The sequence below is a fragment of the Ciconia boyciana genome, chromosome 1 (assembly GCF_034638445.1).
Source record: "Ciconia boyciana chromosome 1, ASM3463844v1, whole genome shotgun sequence".
Taxonomy (NCBI): domain Eukaryota; kingdom Metazoa; phylum Chordata; class Aves; order Ciconiiformes; family Ciconiidae; genus Ciconia; species Ciconia boyciana.
Window position 1 is genome coordinate 148424499 of NC_132934.1, and position 23265 is coordinate 148447763.

At 46.1% G+C, this 23265-nt stretch overlaps 3 protein-coding genes across 3 annotated transcripts; 1 reads left to right on the forward strand and 2 right to left on the reverse strand.

The window, feature by feature from the left end:
* Positions 1-3010: 3010 nt before the first annotated feature.
* Positions 3011-6071, reverse strand: LOC140648867 (histone H2A-like). Its single transcript, XM_072855316.1, has 3 exons — positions 6041-6071; positions 3855-4012; positions 3011-3436 (listed from the first exon to the last, which is right to left on the reverse strand). The coding sequence occupies exon 3, from the start codon at positions 3422-3424 to the stop codon at positions 3011-3013; it is 414 nt and encodes a 137-aa protein (XP_072711417.1). The 5' UTR covers positions 3425-3436; positions 3855-4012; positions 6041-6071.
* A 1117-nt stretch (positions 6072-7188) lies between these two features.
* Positions 7189-7605, reverse strand: LOC140648916 (histone H2A-like). The gene has a single exon (XM_072855433.1). The coding sequence runs from the start codon at positions 7603-7605 to the stop codon at positions 7189-7191; it is 417 nt and encodes a 138-aa protein (XP_072711534.1).
* A 4726-nt stretch (positions 7606-12331) lies between these two features.
* Positions 12332-20438, forward strand: PDCL3 (phosducin like 3). Its single transcript, XM_072849701.1, has 6 exons — positions 12332-12495; positions 14240-14369; positions 15069-15159; positions 15833-15976; positions 17411-17619; positions 20014-20438. The coding sequence occupies exons 1-6, from the start codon at positions 12490-12492 to the stop codon at positions 20154-20156; spliced, it is 723 nt and encodes a 240-aa protein (XP_072705802.1). The 5' UTR covers positions 12332-12489; the 3' UTR covers positions 20157-20438.
* Positions 20439-23265: the final 2827 nt, after the last annotated feature.

The following is a 23265-nucleotide window of genomic DNA, read 5'->3' on the forward strand; positions in this document are numbered from 1 at the left end:
GAGAGCCACAGCAAGGCATATTCCAGGAACCAGCATGTCTATAGGTCAGCTCTGATTACTGAAGACGGAGCAGAGCTGTATGAGAGGTGCTGGGACTCCTGTGTGCTCCAGGGATGCTCTTTCCCTGTGGCTCTCCCTGGACCTGTCAGTGCCCCCTCCTCATTCCAGTATACCTCCAGTTTGTTCTCATCTGTTGAGTTTTGCCAAGAAAGTGAGGGCGAGCCACTGCCGAAGGTGATGCCTCTCCCCTCCTTGCAGTTTAGCAGATGTGAGCTGCAGACCCCACAGCACCTATTGGGCACTCAGCCGTCACAGACAGTCACATCTTCCCAAGCTTGCTGCTTCTGGAGCAATGGGATGCCTTGAGCTTGCCAGCCACCCTGCGGTCATGCTTAAACCTACATAAACTTTCTGGTAAAGCTAGATGAGTTTAATATAAGATGTATTAAATTAGTTATTTGGCAACAAAGACAGAGAGACCAACCAGTGCCACCCTGATGGCTACTTTCCTTCTGACGGGGTCTCAGGCTGAGTCCTGTACCCTGGAGAGCAGCGGTGCCTCTTGGCCAGCTTGTCCCAGCACAGGCCATACAGCTCCTCGAGATGGGGGGCAATCCCTTACACAAGCCAGGGTCAAGCTTTTCTTCCTCTGCAGAAGAGCTGAGACTTGGGGAAAGGTCTCCATTAATTTTCCCTTTTTTGGTAATTTTTCTATAGGCACAAGAGTTTGCTGAAACCTCCTGTTCCATGGGTCATCTCAACTCATGTATCTGGTGTGACGCAGCTTCACTCCAGGCAGAGACCTCTGAAATCCCCATGGGGCTTCACAGTCACAGCCCACACCGTCGAGGCATTGGAGGCAATCTCTGCCTCAGCAGCTCCAGCCATCATCCCACCCTTGGTCTCTTCTTCCTGCCCCCATGCAAACCCTTGAGTTGTGCCAGGACCGCTGTGAAGAGCGCACACAAGTAATTTGATGCGAGTTTTGCTTTCTAAAAAGAAAACAAAAGGTTTAATACATGAGCCTGGCAGCAGCCTGGTTCACAGCAGGTGCCATAAGCAGCTGTGCTGGCATAGCAGAGGGAACAATGCAGCATGGCAGGAGCTGCCCAAGCCCATGCTGCTGCAGGGCACCCATGCTGTGGGCAGCTGGCTCGGACAAGCCAGGAGCAAGCCTCTGAGCCCACACAGCACAAAATGTAACTGTCAGCCTGACAGGGAAACAGGGGACTGTTTTTCTTCAGATGCAGCTCATATGGTCAGTGTTGATTGAAACTGCTGTAGAACAACATGCAGCAGCCCCCTAAAAGGGGCTGCTCTTGCTTTCCAAGACAGCAGCTTGGAGGGTTTGGTTGATGGTGCAGGTCAGCACTTCAGCACCACTTCACCCTCTAGATCTCTAGCCAAAAGTTACCATGTTTACACAGACAGCAATGGCTAATCTTATGGCTGCACTCAAAACAACATTTGCCTACTATCCACCCTATAAATCACTTATCTCCAGTGCCCATAACAGCCAGTTATACTGAGACTGACCCGATACCAACACTCTCCTCTCTTTGCCTTCTTATAGCATGGCCTCTAGTAGGCATTTGCAGCTTACACACATGCTAGAGGTTTCACATATAGAAAGTCCTCTGGCTGCAGTCCCACAATACCTCATTCCTGGCTTCTTACCCTTCATTTAAATGCCCTAGCCTGCCTATACAAAGAGGTGAACTCTCTGCAGCCCATTCTTGAAAAGGTCCCAATTCTCACAAGACCAGAAAACCAGGGAGATATTTGAGTTATGCTAGAGAAAGCGGCAGCATAATATGATTACTATGGGTCGATATGGGAAACAGAGGCTCCCAACCTTGGGCTGGTAGGGTCAAGTCTTGAGGCAGTTCTCTAAATAGCCTTTTTACCTGTCTGGATTAATATGTCTGAAGCTGGTAGACACTAGGGCCTTCCTGTTCTGTTATGAATAGAATAATTCAAATGCCTAATAGTGCAGTTATAAGGCTCTTAAATTTCAGTGGCATCCTGCTGGTGAAGCTCTTAAAGTCTTCTGCAGCACAGCAAACAGATTAATACTAGTGTGTGTCCACCATAATGTTGCAATCCAGAGTGCAAGTCTAATAGTGCTTAGGTAGCCTTTCAAGCTGCATAGGTGAAAGACAAGAGTTTTGGAAGGTCCTGGAAAAGGCCACTTCCTGGATTGCCTTTTAACACACAGGTTTCCTTGATCTAGATCCTAATGGAACAAGCCTCAAAGCAGCTAAGGAGATTCTCAGTACCAGAGAGGTAGAAATTATATTCGGATTCATTCTTAATAGAGTTTCTAGAAGATCTTTAAGGTTCAAGCACTGCCAAGTTTTATATACTGTCTGTAGAAGGCTCCTGGGATTGAACTCCATCAATGCAGAAACTCAGAGGACAATGTCAACACCATCTTTGGATCAAAGTGTGTGCAGTGACACTCTGAAGTTACAGCACAGCCCTACCTCTGTATCCAAATGCTAGAGAAGATAATTAATCAGCTTTACCAGCATTATAAGGCAGTCCAGTTTAAGTTTCTCAGGTGCATCTACTTACCCTGAATAGTTAACTGCGCCCATGATAAGGTCTAAATTGGTCAGATGAAGCAGACTTCTACACATACCGAATAAGGAGATTCCAGCCATGCACATGGAGACAGAAGCTTTAAAGACCATAGAGCAGGTTTCCTTAGATAACTGCACTGCCAAAGAAAATCTTTTGTTTGGTGCAATAAATATTTTATAGAAGGGAATAAGATGGACACGAGTCCTTTGCACACTTATTTATTCATAGAAGTAGTTTGTTGACTTTTTTCTTTTGAAGGATGTAGCAAGGGAAACCTAACTAGCAACCCCATCTTTAGCAGCTTTTCAGACATGTGCACAGGTACACACACAAATTCAGACCAAAACTGCCAACCAGCATGAAAAACTGAGCTGTGGAGAAAGCCAGCGTTAACACGACCACAAGGTCAGGAACATGCTGGCAGCTAGAACTCCTGCGACTGGACATATTTGTGGGGAGGTTTAAGCAAGATGGTCTTCTTAGGAAGAAGTTCAGGAAGAACATTAGGTAACACCCCTCCTTGAGCGATGGTCACGCAGGAGAAGAGCTTGTTCAGCTCATCATCATTTCTCACGGCCAGCTGGATATGCCTGGGCAGGATCCTGGCTTTCTTGTTTTCCTGTGCAGCGTTCCCTGCCAGCTCCAGGATCTCCGCGCATAGGTACTCCAGCACCGCAGCCAGGTAGATGGCAGCGCCAGGACCAATCCTGTCAGCGTAGTTCCCTCTTTTAAGGAGCCTGTAGACACGACCCACGGGGAACTGCAGACCAGCCTTGGCTGATTTGGTTTTGTTTGGCACAGGGCGGAGCTTTGTGGTTTTCTTCCCATGTTCAGACATTCTAACATCAATCTAGTATAAAAAAAGAAATAAAAACCCTAAACAAACAGACACAGAAACTGAGCATTTAATTCCTTTCTTCCTTTGCATTTCACTGCCATTTTAATTCCCTTACAAGTCAGTTTTCCCCTCTCAGAAAGTTTGTAGTTGTTCATACTTTTGTCTGAAGGAGCAGATGGGTCAGGCTGCTGCTCTAGGAGAGTCTGACAAGTTTCCAGCCGAGAGGCATCTACAAGCTCAGTCAGAGCAGCAGGTCAGCCACCTGCTAGATTTCCAAAACTTTTCAAGAGAGTAAGGTAGAACTTAGGAGCAAGGTCTTCTGACCCAGTATCAAAGGAGCACTGTTGCTAAGGAGAAAGGCTAAGCAAACTATGCTTCAAGAAACTTACAAGTGTTCAGAAACCCTGCAGGGAAGCTTCATTGAACTTACCCCTGGCAAGAACCTTAGCAGTTTCTGCAATGATGACCTCGCTGAGCCAGAGCTAGAAAGGTATATCTTTTCTGTTGTTCTTGCTTCACACAGAGAACTTCATCTACTGGAAGCCACATCAAATGGATCTTGTCTTCCAGCAGTGAGGGGACCTATTGCTGCAAGATAATAGGCCACAATCAGGAACAAGACTTATGGGAAGAAGAGAAGCTTTGTTTTACATCAGACACCGAAATGGCTCTGCTCAGCATACTGTGCCTCAGGCTGCTACAAATGCACAAGTACCACCTTCTTGTATGGTATCATCCATTCTAACAAGCATTATCACTTATTACTAACATAAAGTCTCTGGTACTGAATAGTACCAATTACTCTTCAATGCATAACACAAAGCAACTGAAAACAAACACAGGAAAATTCTGTTCTTGTACATATAATTGTTCTCAAGTTTTAATCATTAGTTGTTTTTAAGTAATGAGCAGCTCTACCCAGATATGGGGAGGAACTCAATCAGATGCCAAAGTGAAGTGCTTAAAAATAAAATAAAAAGTTCTTTTAGGAGGTTTTTGTGGGCCTTAGAAAGATAAGCTTTTAAAAATAGCCTACATAAGTAAATATATTAAAAAAACCTAAAAGGCCCCTTAAGCAGCCTTATACCAAACACAGAACTTACAAAACCATTATTTCACTCAGGACTTTATCTAACACAAAGAAAGCGTGCTGTCATTTCTTAAGAACAAACCCTCACCAGAAGAGGTTATTGACTTAGTCTCCTTTCCAACAAAACCACTACCCAGATCCCCCAAACCACAATTTCTGGCAAGAGCTTGCCCCTTTTAAACTCCACAGTGGTAGCCATATCATTACCAGCTCTTGCATCATTTAATGCCACCTGGGTGAGCAGTGATTCAGCCACTCAAAATAAAAAACAATCAAAGTCCCAACACAAGAGCAACTCAGTCCAGTCCCTGAGAGCATGAGAATTTGTCACTACTCCTTGTAGAGCTGCTAAGCACCTTGTTAGCTGATCTCCTCTGGAAACAAGCCTACTATTTACTGCCTCAGAGACCTGCAGTATCTCTGATTGGCAGTTAATTTATTACAGCTGGAAGGGAGCACACTTCACCTTGCTGCAGTCATCAAGAATTAAACCCAGTAACCTGTACCACTGTTCTTTGTGCTGCCAGCAGTGGCCGAGCTGCTTTGTGACCACGCTGCAGGGCCTGGGAAAGCTCAGGACCGCTGACATTGGGTTCTCTCTCTTCTAGGACTTGTCCCCATCTGTCACACAGTCCAGTTGTTTCCAAAGTCGTGCATAGCTGTGTTGCAAGGCATAATATGTCCTTTCTAGGGTCAGGGGTGTGGTGACAGCTGAATAATTTTTTTTTTCAATACACAAGTGCTGGAAAGTTGAGCCCTTGGCCCAAAAGAAACTTTTGCTGAGCAGCTGGGCTAGGAGACATCTACCCTCTGTTACTGTGAAGCCAGAGGGGTGAGTTTTCAGATCACTATGCTATCTGGTTAATGTACAAATGGGTTGAACTATTGGCTAGAATAAAACAATCAAGATTGTTCTTGATCAAAGAAATACTTAAAAAATTGACTTGTGAATTAGACCAGTCTGCACCACAAACTCTGTCTCCGGGTGTAAGTAGAGGTAGGGCCACGCAGCTCACTCAGTGTCCTTTATCATACAGAGAATGGCAGGTGAAGGCATTTCTAGAAGTTGCTTGAGCACTGGCCATGCCTTACAGGGTCTGTTTGGTGTGGTGCAGAGCAGGCTTTCAGGAGCAGCTTGCGTCCACGAGAGGCACGATGACTGACACACAGTTCTGCAGATTAGCAAGGGGTGCTTTAAGTGCCATGCTTAAAACCGCACAAAATTAGTACCTTGCTTGAGTCTTCTACCATTACTGCAAACCTTTAGATTTTTGCTTCGTCCAAAGAAATAATCATTCCCAAACCTGCTTTCCCTTGCCATGGTCAAATGGAGACAATAATCTGAGTTTAATGTGCTCATTTTTCATGTACCTCCTTTAAAGATTTTTTTTCCCCCATTTACAGGTGTAAACACTCAGCACAAGACTAGTTACATATAGCACATCTTTACTAGATACACAAAGCTTAAGATCTACTCTCAGACATTTTTACTTCTCATTGCTACAATATCCTCCACTTTTTCTCACCTCAGTGCGTTAATTGCAGGCCTCATCAAAGTGCTCTTGAAAACCAGGCAGCATACAATGACTGTTCCAGCTGCCTACCCCCCCGAAATGGCCGCGTCTGCTCAGTCGGGTATCCTCTCTTCCCATGTTTGTGTAAGCACATCTTGGAGCGAGTCATTAACTCAACTGCATACAGCTCTGACGTCTGTCAGCATCGTAAAACCTGGCCAGTAGGCTCTGACACCCTCGTGCCTTGAGGGGGCAAGGGAGCTAGGTCAAACTCAACAGGACAGGCAGATCTTTTTCAAATAAAAAGTTCATGCTCCAGCTACAGTTTAGGAAGCTGGTCCTAACCAGCTCTTCTGTGAGTGAGATGCTATGAAATCTGAGAGATACTGCCTCAGGGGCAGACTGATCCTAATGCAGCTGCAGCAGATCCCTGGTTTCCATTTCAACAGCAAGCCTCGCCACCCACTATGAACAGAGAAACCCTAGGCCACTTTTCTGGATGAAAACTTTCAGTGACTGGGGGCTTGTTTGGATACGGATACTTATGTTTTTCTGCACTGATAGAAGCAAGACAGTCACTTCTACCAACAGCACAAATATTGCACCAGATTTGAAATAAACTACCTATGGTTGTTATGACAAGATGGAGGGGATAGAGGGTTAGTGTCATGTTGGAGCAGTCTAAAGAGATGTAGTTGTTCACTACAGCTTTACGAGCAGTAAGACTTCAAAGCACAGGGTTACTAACTTCTAAAGCAGAGTTAAAACAACCTCTGAGGCACTGAACTAATAGCACTGTGAATCTGTGACAGAGGAAAAGTTTACATGAACATGAATGGCAGTGAGTTTATTGACTCCTCTGCCTGTTCTACAGTTACCTGTAACATGTTTTCAAAAGTAAACATGTACTTGACTTTTTGAAAAGTTATTTGGGTGGGATGCTAGACTTTTTTTGACATCTTCTGTGTTCCTCCATCCCCAGAAGGGGAGCTGAGAAAAGAAGGAAGAAGAGTGTTGCATTCTGGGAACTTTATTATAAGCTTTAAAAATGCATTAAAATTAGCAGGAAAAAGACTTGACAAAGAAGCAAACACATACAAATTAGTGCTACTGAGTCCCACCATCCATAAGTGCACCGACCAGACCAGGAAAAGCAAGTTTCACTGGCTACCACCTTGTTCCCGAGAAGCAGCATCTCTGACAGTTTTCTTGGGAAGGAGCTGGGAAAGGATATTTGGTATAACCCCTCCTTGAGCGATGGTCACGCAGGAGAAGAGCTTGTTCAGCTCATCATCATTTCTCACGGCCAGCTGGATATGCCTGGGCAGGATCCTGGCTTTCTTGTTTTCCTGTGCAGCGTTCCCTGCCAGCTCCAGGATCTCCGCGCATAGGTACTCCAGCACCGCAGCCAGGTAGATGGCAGCGCCAGGACCGATCCTGTCAGCGTAGTTCCCTCTTTTAAGGAGCCTGTAGACACGACCCACGGGGAACTGCAGACCAGCCTTGGCTGATTTGGTTTTCTTCAGTACAGCTCCAGGTTTGCCAGCCACTATGTGTTTCTTTCCACGTCCAGACATTCTGACGGGTGAGGAGACGCAAAGGGTTGGAGATCTTCAAATTGGTGCTTGGGCTACAGCTAACTGATAGCAAGAAGAGACGACACCAAGGTGAGTTACACTTTCTGCTCTTCCACATCAAGAAGAAAGCTTGTTCTTTTCTTGAGGAAAGAGAGAGCCCCACACCACAGTTCATTAATAGCAGAGCTAAGATTTTAACTACTACTATCCTTTTACAGCCTACCTTTTAGGAGAGAGGCCTTGTTGTAAAACCAGAATGGTCTGACAACCTGTCAAGAAAGCCTTATTGAAACAGATATGAAGAGCTCAAAAGAAAAGAGGCTTTTCCCTGCTACTGGGAATGTATTTGGGATTGAGGGACAGTGAATCTTCTTCAATAAGATTTTCTTAAACTGTTATCTCAAAGCTAACTTGAAGCCAAGCCTGCCTTTTGTTCCAAGAGGAATCTGTATTCTAACTTCTTCCATTATCAGGTTAGATCTTTCTTTCATTTTAAACCTAACAATTGAAAAATCCCTGCAGCTCACAGCATCTTATACCCAAAATACTCCAAGATGTTTTAATACAAAGTTCTAAATTAATTCCCCAAGGGACATTCTCTGGCTGCTATGAGGGTACTGGATGTGTTCTGCACCAGGAAAAGGAAGAATGAACTTGGGCAGCACAGTGCAGACTAAAAAATAGAAATTACCATCTATTTACTCAGGATTAAGGAAATTCAGTCCAGTTAGAGTACTCTTACAATTGGAGTGGCAAAAACACTTATTTAAAGAACATTTCTAATCTATGAGTAAATAGGACAGTTATCTTCCAGCACAGCTGTTTACAATATACAAGAACACCCATCACTAAATTAACATGTGGGAATTTTGTGTAGTTTTTATAGAGATATTTGAATATTTAAGAAAAATCAGAATAAGATTTGGGAAGGAGGAACAAAAAAACCCCAGCCTATAATAAAATCCAAGCAAACCAAGCCATAACTCATTATCTCTATTATCAAACAATAGTTTTCCTATTCTGATTACTCACATTACAGACATACTGTGCTACAAATACAGCTAACTTACAAAATAACATAAAGTCCACCATAACCCCAAATCTTTCACTGTGTATTAGAAATGAAAAGTATATCCCATTACCTTCAAAAATTCTTATTTTAGCCTAGTCTGTGCTTCACTACAGCCTGCACTCAAAAGTAAACAAGCCACATAACATCATTCACCCTACCCCTGGGGCAGAACCTTTTTATTAGCAATTTTTTCTCCTCAGCAGTGGGTCACCTGGGCAATTAATGAGTCATTCTCACATGTGGTTCATCTTCCTTCTAACCCCTGATCTGGGGGAAAAGGAAGAAATACGTTATAGATGCCCAGAAGCAAGTTTTCCAGGGGGGAGAAGCCAGGCTGTCTCCACGGGCTGAGCCACAGCTATATTTCAGTCTCACTGTGATACTGCCAGCTCTCACCCACTCCGGCTGGAGTATTTCTGTCTGTACGCTGTGTGTAAAAACAGTCCTCTCTTTCCTGCTGAAGCTTGATAAAAAAAGTACATAGGGGAAATGTGCTTTATAAATACGATGTATTTTTAGTTGGGTGGGAGGGGGGAAACTGTGTATTTTTTTATGTGTGTCCTGGGCAGAGAGAGTTATGCTATGTTCACGTTGTGTCTGAGCCCTACCAAGTGATGTGATGGGGTTGCTCCTAAGATTTGGGCTTCTGCCCCCTCTTCTGGTAACTCTCTGCCCCAGATGGGGCTCAGGGTTTACTGTGGGAACAGAGGGGTTCTGGTGCCAAGGGTCCTTGGCTAGTCCCTCTCAGTTCACCTGGGCAAAAATCTCACCTAATGCAAATGAATATTTTTGAGCACCTTTTAAAAAATGAGTGCACACTCTCTGCTCATGCTCTTTCTGTGTTTGTTTTCTGGTGTTCAGAATAGGTTCCAACCAGCAACATGCAACAGCCATGGGTGTGAATGGTATTTCAGTCACAGAAGATGACTATTCAACCAGCAGGTCCTCCTGAAAGCCCAGGCCCTGCCAAAACGTTCGTACAGCAAAACCGGCACCGACAGCTGAGCCTTCGGTTCTGCATGCTGGGTACTAACTGCGGGTCAGAGGCAAAAGACTTTGGAGCACCTGCAGAAGACTCCAAAATTGTGATCCTGAAAACGTTAGCTCACGTGCTGCCCTGCCGGAAGGCTCTGTAGCCTTTTACTTTCTGATTTCAGGTTCTCACATCATCTATATTTGTGGATCCATTTGTCACTCAGCCACTTTTCTCACAAGGACGAGTGTTTAGTCCAAGCTGGGTGAGGCTGAGTCCTCCTCCACCTCAGGGCCCTGGGAGAAGGGTATGGGCCACCCTCTGCGTGTCCAAATACTCTCCATAAGGACTGATGCCCCCTCAAAGCTCAGCTATCTATTTCTTTCAATTCAGAGGCAGAAAAGGTGGCTGTGCCTTCCCTTCAGTAAACCAGACTTAGCACAGGGTAAGTGTCCCAGCACACTCCAGGATACATGGGTGTTAACGGGATGTCCATGATGTTACAGCGTGTTATAACGGGGCTTCTGCATTTCCATTTCAGGCCCTTGGCGGAGCGGAGACACAGTTGTTTCTCTGCATGCCTAGTACAAACACACTCGTAAGGCCTGCTGGCAAGTTGTGTGGGGGTGTTTTTGTGGGGACTCAGAGCTGGGATCCCCCTTTCTGGGCGAGTGTGCTGACCATTGGGTTAGAGCATAAAAGGAGGGGGAGGTGGGAGCGGGCCTCTTCCCCCTTCCCTGCTGCGTGTCTCTGAGAAGAAAGCGCAAGGTCTGCTCAATTCTTTGAAAGGGCAGAGGTGCCCATTTTTAGGGAGTGGAGTGTTGACCCCAAATGGATTGGGGTTGCCATACTCAACCCACTCCTCAGTGTTTGGTGAGTGGTGCTTTAAGACAACCTCAAATATAAAATAAAAAAAAAAAATTAAAAATTCTTGTAATGCCAATTGGCTATGGGCCAATCCTAAGAATATTTGAAGTACTGATAATTATGTCTGATACGAATAGATAATACAGGTTTGATTTTTTTTTTTTTTTGACAGAACAGGGAAAGAAAAATGAGGAGAGAAGCCAGTGGAGAAATAAAGCAGGATATGAAATATAAACAGACAAAAAGAGATTCAATGAAGAGGAAAGGGAAGAGTTACAGTGAAAAACTAAGGCAGAGGAGAGCCCCAAAACTCACCAACTATATTTGGATGCTCCTTGGGAAGTTTTTCCTATGGCTGACAAATTATTTGGGGTGTTCCCGTGATGGTGCCCAGTTTGGTTTATGCATTCAGGTTTACAGTAGCTCCAGGACACTGGCTGGCGAGCGTGAGGAGCTGAGGCCGTGCCCAGCTCAGCACCCTGCCTGGTTGGGATCCCAGACGTCATGGCCATGCTGCTTCCCCTCGCGCCCTACAGAGCCTCGGTGTCCAAGCAGGACAAGCCACCCGGGGCTGGGCAGGAGGAGGGGGGCTCACAGCTCTGCCACCACATCGCCAGGGTGCCCGTGAACTCATTTTAGCAGGGCTGACCCACAGAAAATGCACTTTCTCTTCCTGTCTGATTGCTTCACAGGTAAGAAAGGAGTGCTGGAAGGTGGTTGGAAGTAGCTCCGGTTTGTTTTTTAACTTCTGAAACAAGAGTTTCAGAACGTTACATGTTTTTCAATCTGGTATCAAATTCCTTGTTTTGCTCTCCGCTGTGTAACTGTTCCAGGGTGCGTTTTGCAGGCTACTTTTAGAGGACATGATTTTGTATCCCTCGCTGTGCTGCCGAAACAATGATAAAAGGGGCAAGGCAAAAGCAGGGCTGCACTGCAAACCTGGCTGAGCTCCGGTGGTGAGGATATAGCGTGGGGACGAGGAGAGGTTTCTTAGGTTGTGCCCGCTGCAAGGCTGTGCCACCTGGAAGTCGGGCAGGAATTCCTCTGCCCTCCATGACTTACATTCTGCATCATTTCCGAGCTGATGTTGTTTTGAGGGGTAGGAGGAGAGGGTAGGGGCATCTCTCCAGATGAATGGTACTTGGGTTAAAGCCCCGCTGGGGTCGTGCAGACTCATGGCTTATGTGAACAACCTTTGTATGAAACCCCTCCAGAAGCACTCGTGGGGTGGCACGCAGGGACGGCTGCTTGCAGGCCCGGGGACGAGTTGGCAGCCACCACAGCTGCTTGCGGGAGGGACTGGTGCCCGTCGGCCCCGGGCTGCTCCATGAGGCACCCACACCTTTCTGCCTGCAGACGGGGGACGGGGAGCAGCGAAGCCGCTGGCAGGGGGAGGCCAGACAGTTTCTAAATGACACTGCTCTCCATGGGGTGCATCCCGGCGCTCCCTGCCCGGGAAACGAAGCGGGATCCCCGTTAGGAGCAGGGGCCGGACCGGTGCAGATGCAGCGGGGGGACCGGGACCTTTTAAAAACCGGCACTGTGGCGGGTATGGGAAACGCTGGCGGTAAGGCAGAAGAAGAGGGAAGAAAACACCCCACAGCAAGAGTTGAAACCCGTGAACTCCTCTAGCCGGGCCGCCCCGGTCCCGCTGCTGTCAGACAGGACGCTTCCCCTCGCTGCTCCCCGGGGCCGCCCGCCCGCAGCTCCGCCGCGGCAGCTCCCACAGACCCACGCCGCGCCGCCGGCACCGGCCTTATTAGGCAGCGGCAGGGGAAGAGGCAGCGGCAGGGGAAGAGGCAGCGGTGCTGCGCCCGCCCCGCCGGGGAGCGCCGCCTCCTCCGCCCGCGCCGCGCACGCCGGGACCGGCCCAGCCCAGCGCCGCCGCCGCCGCTGCTGCTGCTGCTGCTGCTGCTGCTGCTGCTGCCGTCGCCGTCGCCGTCGCCGACCGGGCCTCGGCCCCGCCGGCAGGATGCAGGTGAGCAGCCGGGGGCCCTGCGCACCTGGCCCGTGTGCGGCCGGTGCTGTGGAGGGAGCCGGCCCGGGCCGGGCACCAGGCCTGGCTGCGGCCGCCGGGGCAGGCGGGCGGCCTGCGGCCTCGCCGGCAGCCATGGGCCGCCCTCAGCGGCGGAGCGCCGCGGGGCAGCCGGGGCGGGGGGAGCCCGGTTTCGTCCCCCTTTCTGAGGGCGGAGGTGTCTGTCATGTGTCGGCCTTGTTATGAAGCTCCATGGCTTGGTTTTGTGTTGGTTTGTTGGGGTTTTTTTGTTCTGTTTTATTTTTTCCCAAGTACGATATTTATTTCGCTACTGTAGTAAGCAGATGGGCGGGTGGGTGTTTTAGGCACTTCATGAGTATGTTGATAAGCGACAGTAGATGCTGTGAAATGCTGTGTCGAGGGAAAAATGACTGCAGTCAGAGACAAAAAAAAAGTCATCTGGTGTGCTAGTTGCTGTGCTACTTTATTTTCTTTCCTTCTTTTATTTTTTTTTTCCCCCCGGTAGTCCAGAAGTACTGAGTTTTGGTCTAGCGAAGAGATACGGTCTTGAACAGATCCAGTGTAAGCGGTATTGATACAAGCCGTAGCAAAGCAGTGGGTGTCATATTCAGTTTTCAAAGTGAGCTTAGGTCAAGATGGTAAGGAACCAAAATCAGCCTGTGAATGCTTATCACTGAATTTTCATGTATTTAAAAAAATAAAATTGCTATCTAACTTGGAAAAACTTCTCCTGAGCTTCTCAACAATACGTGGGTGCCTATTGGCCTCGTTTGCAGGATTACTGTGACTATTTCACAGCAAAGTGTCTTTTTAACTTTCAGGAACAGTCTAGGCATAGCTTTAGATCTGATTCCCTAGCAATGGGCTTGTCTGGCAGAGACTGTGCTTGCTTCTCTCTAAGCACTTGTGTAGTCACACTGACTTATAGCAAAGATGGGGACAGACTTTTTAGCAAGGCCTGTTGTAACAGGACAAGGAGCAATGGTTTTAAACTACGGGAGGGCAGATTTAGACTGGATTTAAGAAAGACATTTTTTATGATGAGGGTGGTGAGGCACTGGAACAGGTTGCCCAGAGAGGTAGTGGAGGCCCCATCCCTGGAAACATTCAAGGTCAGGTTGGACGGGGCTCTGAGCAACCTGATCTAGTGAAAGATGTCCCTGCTCTTGCAGGGGGCTTGGACTAGATGACCTGTAAAGGTCCCTTCCAAACCATTCTATGATTCTACAACTTAAATCTACCCAGGAGACTTCCCATATATCCAGAGTTAGGTCTGCAAGGCTGACGCCTATGTGTCTTCTCACCAGCGCTTCCCGATGCAATGACTGCTGATTTGGTGGCCTGTTGTTCTGCTGAGGCTCTGTACATCAGCTTTGTGGCCTGTGTGCTTCCCTGTCACCCAGCTGATTTCCTCCCCTTTCCTTTCACCTTGTGAGAGCTGCAATGACGGTTACAATGCTTCAAGCTTTTGTACCCTACCGAGACCTCCTGTGCGTGCTGTGAGTGGGACGGAATAAAAGAAAGTCAATCTTCAGGATACTGGTCTGGGGCTGCAAAGAAGCCTCAGCATCAGGAGGATGCACACTGTGACTTTCTGGCGCCATCCAGACGCCAGGTTACCAGTTTAGCAATATGCTGTGTCTCTTGAGAAACTTGCCTGTGTTAAGTTCTGGAAGCGGTAAAGTTCACCTTGAATGCACATCATCCATTTTTTGTTCTGTTCTAGGACCCAAATAAAGACACAGAGTGGAATGACATCCTGCGCAAGAAAGGTATCCTTCCTCCAAAGGAAAACCTGGAGGAACAGGAGCGTGCAAAGGAAGAGGAGCAGCTTGCCATCCTTCAGAAGTCTCTTGGTGAGTGACCAGCCAACTTGGGCAGCAGCAGCAGGACAAGTCTTGGAATGTCTGCTGGGGGAAGCTTGTACAAAGAAATGGCCAGCAGTGATGTTTATGTGCCTGTAAAGCTGTGTGTTCTTTTCCAAGTCTGTAAGGGATACCAAAGCTGCTTCTTGTATAGGGTGATCATCTATTAACAGTATCAGACAAATACGTTACTGAACACGTGGATTCTTCCAGCACAGGAAAGCTTTGTTCTTGATGACAGCTCCATATTTTTCTAGAAGTAAATATTTGGAAACTGGAATAAGAACAGTGCGAAGGGAGTCTGCCGTGTTAATGTGCAAGTAAATGTATCTCATGACATTACCTGTTGTATGCTTCCTCCTTCCTCCGTTGTTCAGGTATCCCTGCTGTGTTGTGTGTGTGTTAGGTATGTCTTTGCTGCAGCCACCAAACTTGAAAGCTAGTGCAGGTACTCGTCTGCTAGTCTAGGTAGCCTTCAGCTCAGAGTCCTTTACATCATTGTCTTTCCATCTATATGTCTAAAGTGTATAACACTTTCTAAAAATCCAGTAGCAATAATACTTCAAAAAAGCTCTATTTCCCATAGTTAATTTGTCCTTAAAGTAAATAAATTCTGTTGGACTGATAAAAGCTGATGAGTTTTAATCCTGGAACTAGGTTTTTGCTGATTTGATGTTTCTTCCATTCTAGTGAAAACTTATGAGGACATGACTCTGGAAGAGCTAGAAGAGAATGAAGATGAATTTAATGAGGAAGACGAGAAAGCTATTGAAATGTACAGGTCAGAGCAGCATGCAGAATTTGGCTTCAATGAAAATTGGAGGTTTTTTCTTTTATATGCTGTTAGATATTGTTGAAGAGAGGTTGGATGTTGTTAGGCCTGATGATAGAAAAAGTGGGTTGTGTTTCTGGTCTCTTGTAGAGCTTCTAAGTGTCTTTAATAGGATAACTGAGTTTAAACTCAGTGTCCTTTATCTACAACCTAGTTTTGCAGAGATAATGTGCACCTGCTGAGTGCATGGCTGGGGATGCTGAGAGCTTTGAAAATCGCCTTCAAGATTTCTCAATTTTTGCATGAATCAGATTAAGGTGCTGCAGATTTACATAATTACAGTGTTGGTTTTCCATTATCTCTTTATCTTTACCATCTCTTGTGGTTTTTGCCATTTAGTTTGGTAGTGTAGTATCTGCAGAAGAAATGTCTGCCGAGGGCAGAAATGAGGGGGGGAAAAAAAAATTCATGAAACATAATTGTACTTGCATGTTGGTGGTTTTAACTTGTGATGCAAATATAAGAGCATATATTGATTATGTCAACTTGCTTTTGTTGCTCTGGGGTTTGAAGAAGTTTGTAGTGTCCCTCAGAAATTTAGGCTTCAGCCAGCTCCTTTAAGTGTTGTTCTGTCAAAAATACATCTGTTCTCAAGATCTCTTTCCCATTCATTGCTGTTCAGGCAGCAAAGGTTAGCAGAAATGAAAGCAGCTCAAATGAAGAATAAATTTGGGGAAGTTTTGGAGATTTCGGGAAAAGATTATGTTCAAGAGGTTACGAAAGCTGGAAAAGGTATATGGGTAGTCCTGCACCTCTACAAACAAGGGTAAGAATTTGTTTTTAACCTTTAAACCTTTCATTGTCAATAGCTGAAAATACTCTAGCAAATGTGTAGTTATTGTGGAAATTAAGGAACTGATTTTGGAGTTGTAAGAAATAAAAAAATTGAATTAGTAGTTTCATTACTGTTGACTCAAAGACTGCTGAACTTGGCTCTAAAATGATGTTACCATGAAGTGGCTTTTTTATACATCTATGCAACACAGCATGACTTGTACTGTACAGCTACCATAGAGGCAGCTGCTGTCACTGAAATATCCAAGCTTTGGAAATTATTCTGGATAAAGTGTGAGGGGCTGTGCATTAGAAGGATCACTGTGTGTCTTTAGCCTGGTGTCTAAAGGCATAAAAATGGAGTGAACAAGGTTTCCAGTCCTGTTGGCGTGATGGAAAAACTTGTCAAAAAGGTCTGATAAGTTGCTAGAATTTTCTGGAAAAGATTAGAAATACTTGATTTTGTTCATTGTCTCTAATTGTCTCACAGGCATTCATTGTCACTTGCATACTTTCTTGCAGGAGCTGCTTTTCTTTCTATTTTGCCCTTGCTCATACAATTTCTAAATGTCATATTGTGCTGGTTTTGGCTGGGATAGAGTTAATTTTCTTTATAGTAGCTAGTATGGGGCTATATTTTGGGTTTGTGCTGAAAACAGTGTTGATAACACAGGGATGTTTTAGTTGTTGCTGCGCTAGTCAAGGACTTTTCAGCTTCCCATCCTCTGCCAGGTGCAGAAGAAGTTGGGAGGGGACGCAGCCAAGATAGTTGATCCAAACTGACCAAAGGGCTATTCCATACCATATGACAGCATGCTCAGTATATAAAGCTGGGGAAGAAGAAGGAAGGGGAGGATGTTCGGAGTGATGGCTTTTGTCTTCCCAAGTGACCATTACACATGATGTAGCCCTGCTTTCCTGGAGATGGCTGAACACCTGCCTGCCCATGGGAAGCAGTGAATGAATTCCCTGTTTTGCTTTGCTTGCGTGCGTGGCTTTTGCTTTACCTATTAAACTGTCTTTATCTCAACCCACGAGTTCTGTCACTTTTTACTCTTCTGATTCTCTCTGCCATCCCACCGGGGGGGAGTGAGCAAGCGACTGTGTGGTACTTAGTTGCTGGCTGGGGTTAAACCATGACACATATCTTCATAAACCAATTTCTCTGTATGATAGAGGGGAAGGTTGTATTGCTAATATCTTAAAATAAAAAACCCACCACCCACTAAAACCTTCAGTGATGCTGATTTCCTTTGAATGCTGGAATACCGGACAACAAAAGTGTTTAGAAGTTGCTTCTGGTACATTTGTCTTTCCATAAATGCTACTCATTGACCTGATATTTCTGACCTTTCTTCTGGAGCAGATTACTGTCTAATTTGTCTTTTATTTTTTCCTTATGTGTGTCTGTTGCTGTTCTTCACAGGATTCCACTCTGTGCCTTAATAAATCAACATATGAATGGGCTTGCAAGAAAGTTCAGAGATGTTAAATTCATCAAAGCTATCTCTACCACCTGCATTCCCAACTACCCTGATAAGAACCTGCCTACGATATTCGTCTACCTGGAGGGAGACATCAAAGCTCAGTTCATTGGGCCTTTGGTGTTTGGTGGCATGAACCTGACAAAGGACGGTGAGTGTCTGTGTCTCTGGTCTTCCAAAGGAAAAGCAAAACTGCTTTGCTGGGAATGAGAGAAGTGGGGCTTAGGAGGAGAAGGGAGGTACTAAAAATCAATTAGACTTTTTTTTTTTTTTGCACCCTTATGGCTCAACAACATGTGATTAAGGCTATCTTGTAAAAGCAGTGAGTGGCTGAGTAGGCCAACATATAGATATTTATCTTATGTGTGTGCAAGTATTCACACCCTGTGTCAGGTGAAACAAGTTTTCCTGACTATATTAAAGGATAAATAGTACCCACGCACATTCTTTGGGGCTCTTGTACCTGAATGACTGACCTTGCCCGCAGTTACTTGATAACCTGTGCGCTTGATAACTGGTGCTTGCCTATTGCATTGCAGGGCTGCTTGTTTCATTTTCAAGCTGATGGCATATATTTGTCTGTTGTACCTTCCTGACACACAGGCTCCAATGCTCATGAACCTCTAAAGAGAGCCTGTCCGTTTGTCCAAATGGGGCTGCTAGCCTGAAAATGGGCTGCTTCCTTTTCTTCTTGCCATCTCTAGGAGATGGCAGCATGTTAAGCTCCTGCCTCAGTGGTTCAGGGGACACAGGGCTCCACGGGGAGAGGCTGTTACCTTTCCTAGGGGTCACAGTTTTCCCTAGACCTATTTCTCCTTGCCGGTCTCGGTGGTCTGGGTCGTGCGGCCTCATCAGCATGACATGCTTCAGGAGATGAGGGTGGTGATGCAGGTCTCGCAGAGCACCGTGGCTCTTCAGTAAAAGCTGCTGTTTGGAGGTGGTTGGTGGGGGATGGTATCCTACAGCAGTGCTTGAAGGCAGGGGTCAGCAGTGAAGAAGGCTCTTCATGCAAAGCAAGTGCAACTTGGATGTAACCTAGTGGATTTTACTTCAGTTAAAAGGATACTCATCAGCTTTCCGAGTAGGCATATTGGTCCCGATGCCTCCAAGCTTTTTCAAGGTCAGACTTTAAGGGCATCTTTATCTGAAGTGAACCACAGTTAAGCAGCACTTCAAGGTCCCTGCTGAATGATGTCACTGCCTATACTGGGATAGGATGCAAAGAGTTGTTTTTTTTACTAAAACCCTGAAGTTTACAGGATATCTTGAGCGTGTGCTGTAGAAAACGCTCCCCTGCCTTAAACTGTCAGAAGGGGAAAAGCTCACCAATGAGATCGGTGATTTGAGAACAGCTAACTAACTACAGTGGTTGCCTAATTGTGCGCTGAAGTGAGCAGTGGTAGCAGAACCTACAGTTAGCTTTCTCCCATTTTTAGCACATAAATAATTGGTTTTGGGGGCGTCCAAAGGTGACTGAGCCAGCTTAATTCAGTCATCACAGAAAGCTGTGCACTGAAATTCTGCACTTCCTCTTATTTCTTCCTTCCTTCTCCCCTAAGCCCAGGTGACTTCCACTGGAGATTAAAGAAAGCGTGAGGTTGTATTCATTACTCTCTCTAATGTCTGAAGGAAATTAGATTTAATGATAGGGTTGCCAGCAGGACTAGGAGAAAGGTTTCAACTGAATGTGTTGTATTGACTTTCTACCACTTCTGGGAAGCAATCCAATTTGGGTCTGTATAGTAATAGGCCTACTACTGGTGGTGGAGTCTCTCTTACTGTCTTGCTAAGGAACTAATAATCAGTGCATGGCGTAGTGGGAAAGGGGTGAATTGCATTGACAGAGTACCTCCGTAAAAAATACCTATAATTCAGATGTATAAATGGAATTGCTACAATTTTTTTGCCCCTCAGCAAATCTATTCCCTGCCTCTTCTGATTGTGATGAACTTGGTATATGATGGAAACAGCTGTAATATATGAGCAGTATTCCGTCACCGGTGATAGATGTGCAAACCTGTCTTCTGCCTTTACGTGGTTAGAAGGAGGTGGGATGTAGTTTCACTGGGAGAGTTGCCTCTAAAGCTGCTGCTCTGTATCAGTTGCCTCTTTTGCACTCCTGGTTGTAAAGGGAGCAGGGAGGCACTGGGGATGCCACCAGCGGGCTGCAGAGCAGTACCGTGAGCTCTGTGCCCTGGGCTGGAACCTGTGCCAGCACTAGTGACTGTGAAGGGAGGGCTCGGCTGGAGCAGGTGCAGGAGACGGGGCAGGGGCTGGGACCTGGGGGTGGAAGAGGAGGGGGAGGAGTAGAGCAGGGCCCTGGTTTTGGTGGTGGTGATAAGAGAAGTCTGCTGGGGAAGCAAGGGTGGGAAGGGCAGTGGGGAATTGTGGCCATCTGAGGTCCTTTTATACCCCTGAAGGTAAACGAGGAAGTGCAGGGTGCTGTGTACTGAAATAAATAAACTAGCATATGCCAGGAGGAGTCAGAGCTGGCAAAAGCCCAGTTTGCTCCCCCCATTCATGGCTCTCACTTTCCTCTGCACAGAATTGGAGTGGAAGATTTCAGAGTCGGGCGCCATCAAGACAGACCTTGAGGAGAACCCCAGGAAGCAGATCCAGGACCAGCTCATGTCCTCAATCAGGGCGTGTGTCCCAGCCAGGGGGGAGAGTGACTCAGAGGATGACTAACTCCTGCATCGGCATCAAGATTGATACAGTACGCTTGCAGCCAGTGTTCCCACCTAGAGCACTGGAGACGCTCGGCAAGATCTTGCTGAGCCCTGGAAGGGGTAGTATTTCAAGACAGCCATTTGTCTAGAAACTTCTAGAAACTAAAAAGTTTTTTTCTAAAAAAGAAAAAACCCAAAAACTTATTGCAGCTTCACTTAAGATACTGAAAGACATTTTATATTCTGAAGCTTGAGTAAATCTTACTCAAAATTTTAAAATATAGACATCAGTAGAAACAGAGGTCTCTTGTTGTTATTTTCTTAGTAAATTGCTGACTTCTTTAAAAAAATCTGGAATATGAAGTGGCCTTAAGTGCACTGGTTTTGACAAGCTTAACTTGTGTAAATTGAATCTAAATATCTGGTCTTAAACAATTGGTTATAGCACTTAGTTGGGCCTTCTCTTAGCCCATTGCGCCTAGACATCTGACAGCCTGGACTGCGTGGAGGGCTAGGGGAGGTGACCCATGGTGTGCGTTTGTGCTGAAGGTGGTGTGTGGTCCTTTGCAGAGGTGTGCTGGCAGGGGGGCCAGCACGAGGCCGTGAGATAGGACCCCAGACATCTTGAGAGAGGCCTTGGTGACGGCCAGCATCTCCTGGGACCTGCTGAGTCCAGAACCCCCTTTCATTTGGCCTTTCACGGGGGCTGTATTTTGCCTTTCACAGGGGCTGAGTCTCCTGCACCATCCTATCTGCTAATTGGGAAAGAAAATTCAAGATGGTGGTGCTCGAGTGTGAAACTGCTGACTTCTCCTCAAAATCAGAAGTCTGATGCATTACTACAATAGTGCCATTGCCTGATGGGAGGGGAAAATGATGTTTGAAGACCTGACATCTTTCTATATTAAAGCCTTCCATCTTCTAGGTACAGTAATAATAATCGAGGCCTTAGAAAAGAATGAACGGAAATACAACCTTAATTATAGATCTGCTGATGCTTAGAGGTGCTTGCTTATTTTGGGTTGGATTTAATGTCCACCTACACTTTCAATTTGTCTGCACTTGGGCTAACAAGCTCCAAGAGCTTTTGCTAACAAGGCTGCCCCAAGGATGTTTTGTTATATTGCTGATGGATTCTGTGGGTGGATAGTACAGAATGCAACACTCCATAAGCAGGAGGTTGGTTTTTTTAGTTTTGTATTAGTTCATAGCGACTTTTAAGCACGTTTCCTGCACTCTGTCTCCCCAGTCAAATCGGTGTGTAGTTCAAACAACTGTTGCTTAAACGTCAGGCGAAGTTGCAAGATCCTGATGGAGAGCTTCATCTTTGAGATCTGAATGGTGATTTGCATGTCAGTTAAGTCTCCTTTCTTTTCTTTTTTGTGTTTTTTGGCAAAATAGCTAAAACATTAACACTGTGCAAGTGAGCCAAATGCAGCAGAATACAATCTGATAAATCCTGAATATTATTATTGTACATAGCACCATACTTCTCTTGACACTGGACTATCTGAAATGCTATCAGACCTGATGCTTTTCTGTACTTACCTACAACTTCTTACAGTCTAGGATAGAGGCCTTTCTCCCCATAGAAGCCCGCACTGCATATTTTGCTTATCTTTTGCTTGTCCTCATTTAACTGTGCTTTGGAGTGACCTCTGAGCACATGGACTGGGTTCCTTTTGGAGGAAACTATCTGGAGGAGCAGCACCAAAAGGGAAAGTTGGTCCAAAGAGCTAGGCTAAAGCTAACCTGAAATAAGGCCCTCTGAAATGTGTGTAGAGTGGATGTCACATCCTCAGCCTCTCAATCTGCTGCTGTTGAGCTGTCTGGATTGCTGATACAGACACAGCTGCTGTACTCTTCTCAACTTCTTTTTAATTTAAAGTTTACCAAACCTTCTATAGGAAAGGGAGGTGGAATCTGCAATCCATCTTGTATCGCTGCTGTGACAACTCCAATTTTAAATCTAATTTTAAAAGTAGGCAACGCTTTGGGTGCTTTTTTTACTTGTATCATTCTCTCTGTTATTGTCTCCCACTTCAGTGCCTCCATGGAGGCAGAGTAGCAATAATGTTGCAGCTGCCCTTTCACTGTCTTCTAGACCATTAATGATTTGTGGACCACAGCAGGAGAGGAGCTCAAAGCAGGATGACCACTGCGTTTGGCTGGGGTTGCTGAGTGCTCTGTCCTGTGGGATCTTGGAAACATCTAGGGATGAAGACTCCTCAAGTTGTTGCAGTGCTTGACTGGCTCCAGGGCAGCCCTCTGTTCTTTGCATCCTGCACAAGACAGCACAGGCAGCGAGGCCTTGAGCCAGAGTAACTACAGAGAGAGGAGTCTGTCCAGAGCTTGATCCAAAGCTTGTTCAATCAGGAGAACTGGTGGTTCAAAGACAGAGACATCCCTAGGATACTAATCATAGACCTGCTAGAGCTAATCAACAGAGAACGCTGAAGGACAGAATGCATCTTGTGAGCGGACCATATCAGCTTGCAAGGATGTTGGCCAGTGGCTCCCACCTTAGAGTATGTGGCTTGAACCCCCTTCTGGAAGGGGGATGCTCGAGCCCTCTACTCCAGAAATTCTGCAAGTCTTCCTCAAAACCTTCCTGCTTGCTCCTGTCCACACTGGCACAGTGATTCTTGTTCCCTAATCTGCAAAGTAAGCCATCTTGGATGGGATGGTGTCCCCTCACCAGAAGGGCTCATGCCTGGTGAATAAGGCACTGCATTGCTGCAGGTTTGAGCCCTTCAGGCAGAAGTAAGAATTGAACTGACTTGCTGATGTCCTTGGCATGTGGTGTGATAAACCCTAGGATAAATAAAAGGGGGAGGTGGGGCTTTGGGCTTTTTCCATCAGAGTCTTCTCTTCCATGGGGGTCTTAAAAGAAAACCACAGCTGCCTTCCCCTTTTGTACGGAGTCTAATGGGTTTTGTGGGCTCTGGGACTACCAGGAGGACTGAGCTCCTGAAGAGGACCAGGGCTGTGTATGGGCATCTGGTTGCCCCAAGCTGCTCAGCTGTGGTGAGCCAGATACCTCGTGCCTGTGAATGACACTTATGGCACCCCTGGGTAGTAGTGATGTCTATCTTCTACAAGGAGCGAAGCAGGGCTGCCCAGGAGAT

Coding starts and splice junctions, on each gene's coding strand:
- PDCL3 (XM_072849701.1), top strand. Junction 15,160..15,832: donor AAAGCTATTGAAATGTACAG/GTCAGAGCAGCA, acceptor ATTGCTGTTCAG/GCAGCAAAGGTTAGCAGAAA. Junction 15,977..17,410: donor CTGCACCTCTACAAACAAGG/GTAAGAATTTGT, acceptor TGTTCTTCACAG/GATTCCACTCTGTGCCTTAA.
- LOC140648916 (XM_072855433.1), bottom strand. CDS start 7,605: ATGTCTGGACGTGGAAAGAAACACATAGTGGCTGGCAAACCTGGAGCT.
- LOC140648867 (XM_072855316.1), bottom strand. CDS start 3,424: ATGTCTGAACATGGGAAGAAAACCACAAAGCTCCGCCCTGTGCCAAAC.